This window comes from Pangasianodon hypophthalmus, chromosome 7 (assembly GCF_027358585.1).
Source record: "Pangasianodon hypophthalmus isolate fPanHyp1 chromosome 7, fPanHyp1.pri, whole genome shotgun sequence".
NCBI lineage: Eukaryota > Metazoa > Chordata > Actinopteri > Siluriformes > Pangasiidae > Pangasianodon > Pangasianodon hypophthalmus.
The window spans coordinates 23591077-23601566 of record NC_069716.1 but is presented as its reverse complement, the minus strand read 5'-3'; the positions used below and the strand labels follow the sequence as shown (position 1 = coordinate 23601566).

At 39.8% G+C, this 10490-nt stretch overlaps 1 protein-coding gene across 8 annotated transcripts; it reads right to left on the bottom strand.

Moving 5' to 3' along the window:
• Window positions 1–232: 232 nt before the first annotated feature.
• On the bottom strand, window positions 233–10042 carry zgc:136858 (uncharacterized protein LOC678543 homolog). Of its 8 annotated transcripts, none has more exons than XM_034305610.2 (19): window positions 9893–10042; window positions 9518–9613; window positions 8720–8834; window positions 8367–8541; window positions 8169–8280; window positions 6892–6998; window positions 6666–6792; window positions 6361–6481; window positions 5185–5270; window positions 4943–5073; window positions 4697–4756; window positions 4538–4601; window positions 4323–4417; window positions 3601–3729; window positions 3324–3438; window positions 3096–3233; window positions 1945–2111; window positions 915–997; window positions 233–796 (listed from the first exon to the last, which is right to left on the bottom strand). In XM_034305610.2, exons 2-19 carry the CDS (start codon window positions 9576–9578, stop codon window positions 598–600), a joined length of 2085 nt encoding a protein of 694 aa, XP_034161501.2. In that variant the 5' UTR covers window positions 9579–9613; window positions 9893–10042; the 3' UTR covers window positions 233–597. The 8 variants fall into 8 exon arrangements, with proteins under 8 accessions (XP_034161501.2, XP_026773175.3, XP_026773174.3 ...); XM_026917374.3 differs by having other exon boundaries at window positions 9518–9595; window positions 9893–10030; XM_026917373.3 differs by having other exon boundaries at window positions 9835–10026.
• Between the last annotated feature and the right edge of the window lie 448 nt (window positions 10043–10490).

Genomic DNA, 10490 nt, shown 5'->3' with positions numbered 1-10490 from the left:
TGTGTGTCTCATCTAAACACTTATTGTTATAGAGTAACAGTTGTAGTCTGTTATTCATTTTATATAATCACATCTTTTACGAGTTTATTGATTAGACTACTATTACAAACGTGTTTCAAGTAAAGGTTTTTTTTTTTTCATTCTCTTCTCTGTGCAGAGAAATGTGACAAACTTCCTGTCTGTGGTAATCTCCCATACACTACAGATGAGTTAGAAATGAGGTTAAAAACAGTGGAGTTTAATATCCCTTTAATATACATATAATAGTTATAGAATTATGAGTGACTAGTAGGTGTGGCATCTAGTTTGAATGTGTCAGACCTGCTCCATATGTTGCACATGAGGAATGAGGTAGTCTTGAAAAACATCTCCTGAAAACAGTCTCCTAGGAATTGTAATAATCGTACATATGTTATGCTACAAAAAAAGTGAACAAACTTCAAAAAGCACAGCAAAGCTGTGTTGCTCCATCTGGTTCTGTTATCAAGATAACATCATGAATTAAGACGGGAATTATGTAGTATGATGAGATGGCAGTTCAAATTTGCTTTATTTGGGTATACTATGATTTTATTTAAAAAAAAAAAAAACAGTTTATTATGACTCCATCCACATGCAGGTTGGCTTGGGCCAGGGTTGTGGGTGCACCCTGTCCGGGAGGATGGCGTCTGCGGTCAGAGATGGAGCGATGGGGTGAGGAGAGAATAAAGAGAGACGTGCAGCAAGGAGGCCCATTCGCACACAGGTGTCTGTGTCTTTCCCCTGCAGGATCCCTGCCATCATTGCACCTGCAAGACTGAGATAGATAGAGAGAGAGAGAGAGAGAGAGAGAGAGAGAGAGATTGTGAAGGTTAGCATATATGGACAAAACAGTGAGACATGTTCCAAAAAGTGGACAGGTGAGGGTTGTGTACCTGTCTCCTGCTCCAGAGACGTTGACCGTTTCCTCAGAACGTACTGACAGTGCCGGGTAGTACACAGCACACAGTCTTCCTTTCTGCACAGAAACATCCTCTTCAGTGCCATACCTCACCGCAAACGCATCATGTTCAGCAGTAGCTGTGTGTGTGTGTGTGTGTGCATTCTAGTGCATGGAAGAAGCTGAATTAGTGACAAGCTCCATAGTACAGCTTTTTCTAGGCAGCACTTTCTCAGTAGAGTTTGTTATACATTGTGTCGACACTCAATGGCCACTTTATCAGTTAAACCTACCATATAGCTGGTCGTTATATGTGGACAGATCATAGATTCGTTTGAACTTGATGTATGAGTGTTCAAAATAATGAAATTCAACATTTTTTTCATAAAAAAAATCTACTATAAAGAGCAGTAAACAGTAATAAACTGATCAAAGACAATATCTGGTATGACAACCCATGGCGTTTTAAAAATGAATCAGTAGTCTGAGGTCCATTTTGTGCAGTTTTTTAAGGAAACTGGCTGGTAGGTTTTACTGAGCATCTTGGAGAATCTGTCACAGTTCCTCTGGAGACTCTGGCTGTCACACTTGCTTCTGTTTCTGCAGGTAAAACCTGACAGCCTTCATTATATTTTTTGTCTGAAAAGTAGTCTATTACATAATATGTTACTGACATGCAAACATTTTTCTGTAACATTAAGTTTTTTTTTGTTTGAAAAGTAATGTTTGGAAATCTATTTTTTTTACTGACTTAATAATGACAACATTTTTTATTTGCAAAAAAGTGAGGGTGGTTAAGACTTTTGCACAGTAGTGTACCATATGTCATGTGCCACACACCAGGATACAAGCATGTGCACTTACAAAGTGCATCTACAATATATGGTAGTTACCTGCTAAAATAGCCAAAAAGTGTTGCTACGGCATAGTGGTAGTAACTAATAAACTAGTATAGTATATCATAATGTGTTACGATGACAAATCAAGTTTAAGTGCTGTTAAGTCCTATAAGCAATCCTTCATACCCGTTTGTGCTTTCGGGGTCGCAGACTGACCGTTCCAGCCTCATGCTCTCCACAGACCAACACTCCCAGTGCGCCCAGTGTCACTACCACACAATGCAGGTGCTCCAGCAGGGGGCGAGAAAGAGCTGCTGCACACCCCAACATGTCCTCCAGAGAGCTTGGTAACACTGAAAATGTCATACACTGTTTTAACAAGGGACATGGAAATCATGTTGCTTTTCCTAAGTAAGAAATAAAACACTTGGGATTTGCTGTTATAGGAAAATAATCCAGACAGGGAGGTGTGACGCAGCCCGATGTGAAACAAAGTTACTGTTAACACTCTAAAGTGAGTTATTTTCCTAAAACAGCATGTCCTGAAGTGGGTTATTCCGTAATGTTTACAATTTTTAATTTACTATTGAATGACATGCCATAAAGTCTATACATTTACAGTTACATTTAATGTTGTGCAACGTATGTGAGACACATTTTTCCGGCTTGTCATGTTACCAAGAAACGGGAAAGGCTTCTGTCATGAAGACTTTCCTGTGGTGGAAAATTTCTGGAGCGTTACAAACCCAAGACTTCTTCAATAAACATTAAATAAAAGTCGCCATACAGAAAGCTTTGCCATATTAACATTTATGCATTTTTCTTTGTTAAATAACAACCTGTTTTTTAATCCATGTTTTATTATGAGGCTAAGATTATGTGACATCATCACATCATGTAAGTCCCTGTGAATGAGTTGCTACTATAGAAATGATAAAGTATGAAAATGAGCACATTCTAATTATTAATATAAATATATATATCTGTAAATCTGTAGTTTGAATTACAGCCAGCATTACTGTCAGAGCCATGCTGTTATAGAAAACGAAACACCTTCTGACCAATCAGATTTGGGAATACAACAGCGCTTTGGGATAATTCAACTTGGCAATCACTGGTTGCTTTTGGGTACAGCACAGACCCCAGAAATCAGCAGAACTCACAGAGTGTTTTTGATTGAGATCTTTCCAGCTAATACAGGAAATGAGTCATCGCTTGCTTTTTTTGTGTTTGTCTGTGTTCCTGAGTGTGAGTCAAGAGCAATATGACAAGTTACAAGCAGCATACACTTCACCATCAGTTATCAGTGATCATTTGTGGTTGATAGCATGATGTACCCTGTGGAGTAGGTAGACAGAGAGTCTTGTTCATGGTGCATAGCTCTGCCAGGTTGGGCGAAGTGTAAGAGAGTGCCTTCCAGCTCTCTGAAATGAAGGGCTTACAGGCCTTATCAGCATCCGTGGGCTCATACCATACTGAAATACACACACACACACACAGATGACGCACAGTTGTGGATTGAAGTATCTCAGTAGCTGAATCTGTTTTTAGAGCTCTGGATGTACCTGGAACTGAATGTTTCTTGGCGAGGCTGCATACATAGTCAATAGTAGAAACAGGAATGTTGCCATCAAGAACCACAAGAGACGCAGAGGAAAGCTGGTCCTCGTACTGCGAAACCTGTACAACATTTACAATCCGGCACAATTTCTTGGACATGCTATCTAGCCACTGATGTTAACCCTTAATTGTAGCTATTCTGACTATTTTGTACTTCTGGTGTCAGTCATTCAAAGAAATGTCATACTTACATACTCAATCAACATACTCAGTGGCACTCACATACTGCTCTTTGATTTCCTGGTGGATGTCCATGTCCCCAAGTCCTAGACTCAGCTCTCCACTCTCCATGATGACAGCACAGTAGGTGGCCGTTCGCTGACCCTGCAATCTCGCAACTGCATGAGTGTCCTGTTGAATGCACAGCAAAGATCTGGTATCTCATTCGCGTACGCACTAGTTGACGTCGAACTGAGAGTACACACTAGGACACTGATAAAGTCTACATATTCTAAATTGCTCTGCTTGTGCATGGCCACACAAAGACATTCTAGACAATCATGTGCCTCCAACTTTGTGGCAACATTTGGGGAAGATCCACGTATGGGTGTGATGGTCAGGTTTCCACAAACGTTTGGCCATAAAGTGTACCTAACACAGGCTCTCAAACTCAAAGCTAAGCAGATAGCTCCATATGGTGTACATGTGTATGAGGTGTGAAGACGAAAGGGAAAGATGGCTGTATGGCAGCAGTGTTTATTAAAAGACTGCAATGTCTCTATGTGCCTTTGTTGGAGGGTTTCCATATGAGTGCCCATGCACACAAGGAGGTATCCAAGTGTTAAAATGGGTGAAGTAGAACTACAGTTTCATTAAACTTAACTGTAAAAAAGTGTCAATTTTTAGTCAACATCAGCACTGCCATGATGACTGATCTCATCAGTCGATCAAACCTAAATAAAGCCCTGTCATTGCTGAATTTATCAGTGTCATACAGTGCTTACCATATGCTTACAGTAGTTGAGCACGGCATCACTATGCAAATCTGCTCCAATGGCTGAGATGAACAGAACTTTTTGACCCAGTCTACTCAAACAGTCTTTGGGGACAATTGTAAACAGAAAGAAAAGGAGTTATGAACTCTAGATTTACAGCAAATCATACATTAAAATAAAACTTTATTCATGAGAAATCAGCACTAAAGAACATGGTGTTTTACCTGCAATATTCCTACCCACTCCACCAAAGGACTGACAGACACTTCCTGGGTTTGTCTGTCCAAACTTATACATAAAACAGATTGTTGAACAAAAGGTTATGACTAAATTAATTTACAAAGCTTTATGATATCATGATGCATGAATATGTTTACCCATACCAATAACTTCTTGCTTGTTCCTTTAGCAATGAAGTCAACATTTACACCTCCAACAACAATCTGTAGAAGATAAGAAATTAACTCAGACACCTACTATAAAGCAAAAACTGTAAACATTTTATGTCAGTTTTCTGGACATGATTAATCAGGTGCACGGTAACATAATATTCAGTTCAAATTTAGGATTAATCAGCATCTGAGAAGTGTGTGTGTGTGTGAGATGGATATTATATGGATATTACATACAGTTTTAGGTTTTGAGGCCTGGTTCTCATCCTCATGTCTCCTACAGCCTCCTCGTGGATGACGTATGCGCTCAGAAAGGGCATGTGCTATCTGACTGCCCACCTTGGCATTATTATGAATTAGAGCTATGTCTAGGAGAGAGATGTGATAAGGAATTAACTGAACCACAAGTGAAAGTAAATATGTGAGGTAAATAATGATTGCTCTCTGTGAGAGATTAAGACAGATTGATGGATGGATACTGGCTCGGAGAGACTGTCCCACAGTCAGCTCATTGACTCTGTGTAGGATGAAGGGGGTCACATCTCTTCCTCTGATTCCTTTCATCCTGTGGATATACAGAACCTGCTGATGAAAATGGGATTCCTTTTGCTTTGTGTAATACCAGTGTCCTGTTGTAGACGTGAATCTCTTGACAGCCAGTTATAATTAACCCTAATACAAGCTTTAAAAATTCTTTCCACACAAAAAAACCCTTAAATTCTCCGCAGGAAGTGTAGATTAAAATCACCTACAACTTGTTTCTTTCCATATGGAGTAATGCTTTAGATTTGTGTAGCTGATTTAAAATAGTGTGACCAGATAATAGAAAAGGGTAAAGAAACAGCTACACTTTTACCCTCATCAAGATTATATGAATATGTAAATTGAGGACATCTCCAAATTGAGGACATCTCTTATTTTCCCCTAACAGCATGCCGTGAAATGTTTACTCCTCTTATACCACAGCAATTTGCCAACGCCAACATTTTTTATTTATTAAAGAACGACATTGTACATTTTATCCATCTACAGTTATGTTCAATGTTGTGGAATGTCTGCGAAACAAGTCAGTTCTTGTTATCACTTACGTTATACTCTATAACTGATATATGTTCCATCACCAACATTTTTGTTTTTTTCCTCTTTCTTGAAGTTAAAAAAAAAAAAAAAATGCAGCTTGTCATATTAGCAAGAAACCACACAGACTTTCCATGGTGGAAAACTTAAAGGAATTGCTTTACCACTGTTAAAATGTTGACACTGGAGGTTACATCAAAACGTCTCCTCAAAGAAAACCTCACCATATTAACAATTTCACGTTTTAATACGTTACTGTGAAGTGTCCTCCATGTGAATTAGTTGTTGCTATAGAAATGCTAACAAATTAGAAAGAGCAGCCGGCACTACTGTCAGAGCTGCTGTTATAGAAAATTAATCAACACCCTCTGATAAGTCAAGAATTCAACAGCGCTGTGGTGATATAAGACTGAACATTTGTCCCCAAAATAAAGAGCACTCGATCTAATGCCTCCAATAGCATTTCCAAAACCCTGGCTTGGATATAATTCCATTCACCCTTATTACAGACTGACGGTCTTGGTTTGAGAACGAAAGTTAAAAACCTCCATAAGTATTCCCCAGGCTGTCTGCATTACCTGGCTTCAGTCACAGCAGCTTGTATGGCATCTTCTATCTGCTGTCCAGCAGCAGCATGTTCATCTGGAATAGGCACAGCAAGCAGGACTCCACTCTGAAGGCCCAAAGAGAGTGTACTCGCTGTGAGAAGAGAAACAGTAACATGTCCACTTAGGAACAACAATCTGCTACCAAAAATATGACTATGCTCCTCACATAACTGATACTGATTTAGCAGATGATAAAGAAGCTTTTGTTGATTTAATTTATTCCCTACAATAAAAAAAAAAAAAGATGATCAGCAATGATAATTTTTCAAACTTACCAATAAGCTCAGCTGCTTCTTCAGCATTGAGGACATTGTAAGGTGATGTGTATCCACTTTTATGAGAAAAGAAAGCTGGGAAACTCTTTGACTCTCCGTAAGTGGCTACACAGACCCCTTGAGTTTCCTAGGATTATACCATATGTAATAAAATAAGTATACGTATCAGATTTTGCCACTGATCTGACTTAATAAACCACTTCCTTTTAAAAAAAGGATCACTGACCAAGAACTCCAGCGTGCGGCCAATGTCCAGGATGGACTTTACCCCAGCAGACACAACAGCAATCGGAGTGCGGCCCAGTTCAGTCAGATCTGCGCTGACATCCAGGGCTGTGAGGAATATTCACTTATTGCTCATTACAGAAGACTGTAACTTATTCACTTATTGCTCATTACTGTCATTCATAATCTCATAGAGCAAAATGATGCTTAAATCTTAAATTCTAAAAAAAAAAAATTGTCACACATTCACAAAGCGAAGCTGACAACTCAGTGGAGTTAGTATTGAACATGTGACAGGTACACTATATGGCCAAAATTATGTGGACGCCTGACCAATACCCCCATAGCTGGGTCTTTCCCAAACTTTTGCCACAAAGTTGGAGGCAAATGATTGTCTATAATGTCTTTTTGTGCTGTAGCATTACAATTTCCCTTCAGCGGAATTAAGGGCCCCAAACATGTTCCAGCTTGACAATGCCCCTGTGCACAAAGCAAACTCCATGAAGACATGGTTTGCCAATGTTGGTTTGAAAGCATTCAAGTGGTCTGCACAGAGCCCTGACCTCAACCCCACTGAACACCTTTAGGATGAACTGGAACACCAGCTGCACACCAGGCATCCTCACCCAACATCAGTAATACTCTTGTAGCTAAACGAGCACAAATCCCCAAGCAGCATTTCAAAATCTAGTGGAAAGCCTTCCCAGAAGAGTGGAGGTTATTAGAACAGCAATGGAGCACTAAATCTAGAAAAAGATGTTCAAATAGCACATATTAGTGTAGTGGCCAGGTGTCCACAAACTTTTGGCCATATATTTTAAGTATTAAAGCATCAAAAATATAAAAGCCAATCATATCGCAGTTTAGAAGTACACACCATGCAACACTACGGAAAGGGAGTGGTTATGGCCAGGAGCCAGGGGGGCAAAATTGGCCGTGCTCTCTAGGTGGGAGGGATGTTATACTCTCTCTCTCCCCTGTCAATCACAGTGACACTAGCCACTCTCGGGTATCTATATGCTCGTGTATGCAGAATAGGACAGATAGTGCTTTCCTCAGACGCAGCATGAGCAGCAGGTGGAAAAGATACGTTTGGCTAGCTTCTCGTGTCTCGAAGGAGGCACATGTTAGACTTTACCCTTCCCGGGTGGTAGCTGTTGTATGATAGGGGAGAGCTAGCTGGTGAGTGGGAATGGGCAGGTGACCAAACTGGGAAAGAATGTAATTAAATGATTCTACTGATTCTATTATATTTTAGTAATGCTCAGTGTGACTTACTATTTTCTCCATCTCTGTGTACTCCACCGATACCTCCAGTCACAAAAACAGGAATTCCCGCTTTGTGCGCTGCAATCATTGTACCTGAGACAGTAGTTCCTCCAGACAAACCCTACTGATTCAATCACTCACATATCATTCATATTCATAATGAAGATCTTTTTATAATGAGTGAAAAAGCATTATGAATGTTTCCACCTTGCTGATAACATAAGGCAAGTCTCTCCTGGACACCTTGAGGGTCGTTTTACTGCGGGCCAGGAAGTCAAGCTCATCTGAAGACAAGCCCACATGCACCTTTCCCTCCAGAACAGCCACCGTGGCTGGAGTCACGCCCTCAGCTCTCACAATGTCCTCCACCTCTTTGGCTGTACTAGAAATGAAGTGTTCATTCAATTCATGGGTGGAGCACATTTGATATTTGATATCAACTAATCATTCATTGTTTATCATCAAGATGCTTATGCTTTGCTTTCTCTATGTGGCAAACTATTTATATAGAAATACAACAGGCAGTTGGCATGTCCACTGATCAGATGGACATTGTCTACCTCAGGTTTTGAGGGTACGGCATTCCATGTGTGATGATTGTGCTCTCCAGAGCCACGACAGCTCGGTGCTCAGCTAGAGCCTCACACACGGTGGGGTGAATTTTAAACAGCACATCTGGGGAAAATACCCAACCGATTACACATCAATGGTTCAGGCTGCTGAACCATTGGCAAGTAATAGTAACTATTAAAATTATATGTAATTGGACATACAGATGAGTGACAAATTAAAAGTAAAAACCACATAAAGTAAGGTGTCACCACAAATGACCAAAACAGCTTCTTTGCAAACTGGCATAAATCCTACAAGTCTCTGGATCTGCACTGGAGCGATGAACACTACTCTTTATAACACTGAGGGATATTCCCTCAGTTGAATGTTTTGATGATTGTGATGAGGAGCATTGTTTAAAATGTTGCTCCGAAATCTCCCAAATGGGTTGGTATCTGGTGAGTGTGAAGGTCATAGCATGTGATTTACATTACATTTAATCCTCCTAAAAAAAAATGAGCTCTCATGGCAGGGCCATCCTAGAAGACACCACTCCCATCAGGATAGAATTGTTTCATCATTGAATAAAGGTGATCAGTCAGAAGAACCTGGTATTGATTTGCATTGTCTCTTCCCTCTAAGCTGAGGTAAAAATGGAAATGGAGGCAAATGGAGGTAAACCATATCAACAAAATGCTTCTTACAGCACAACAGAGTCAGCGCTTTTTTCTTTAATTTGTCACCTGTCTGTAAGTTTTTGGAACATCTGGGCTATAGTTTACTGAAGTATGCAGTAAAAGCTTTACCAGATCTGCAGGAAGTTGCTGATATGTAGCGCTGCAGAGTGGATGACAGCTTCCCCAGCATTTTTATACCAAAGGAATCTCAGCGATGGAAAAATACTGCAAAGTCAATCAGCCCCCACTCACACAGCAATCATTATAACTAACATAATATAGCACATTTTTTTAAGGAAACAATGCTCAGCAAATAGCATGCAAAGTGAAGAAGTCAATTAACTATTCTAGTGAAATAGCAGCATAGTGCTGGATTTGTAGGAGCTGGTGTACTTTGGATCAGACTGCAGAATGCACCAAGATGCATGACTTAAAACAACACTTACAATATGTCGGTTAAGCACGTGCCAGTCCTCAAATAAAATCCTCAGTCAGGTCACTTACTTGCGAAGAGGAGGCTCAAGTCTGATGACTCGTGTTACAGCAGTGCTGTCAAAGTCTCAGCTGCTAAAACCAGCACAAATACACAGGTTTAGCACTGATTTAACATATAGATTAGCAAACATGCTAAAGGGGAGGAGGTGAACTTCGACCAGAGCTGTAGTCTATTTGTTTTTGACCAAAGGCCACGAGTCGTTTAGCTGTGTCCATTTTAGTTTACTAAATAGTGCACAATAATGATCTTTAACTACCTAAACAGTGCTACTGAACTGCATGAACTGAATCACTGAACTTAATCAAATGCAATGTGTCTTAAAATTCATACAATTTTTTTGTTTTCTTTGTTGTTTGTTTGTTGTTTGTTTGTTGCCCAGTGTCTTGATGAATCAACAACAATAAATTCATTTGTTTGATTGCTTGTTTTTTTTATTAATGAAGACATTTTTTCCTTTTCCTATACTGATACTGAAACCTTGAGCAACAGCCGATATCTGATATTTTTTCTTTGAAACTACACACACACACACACACACACACACACACACACACATATGTGTGTGTGTGTGTGTGTGTGTAGTTTCAAAGAAAAAATATCAGATAT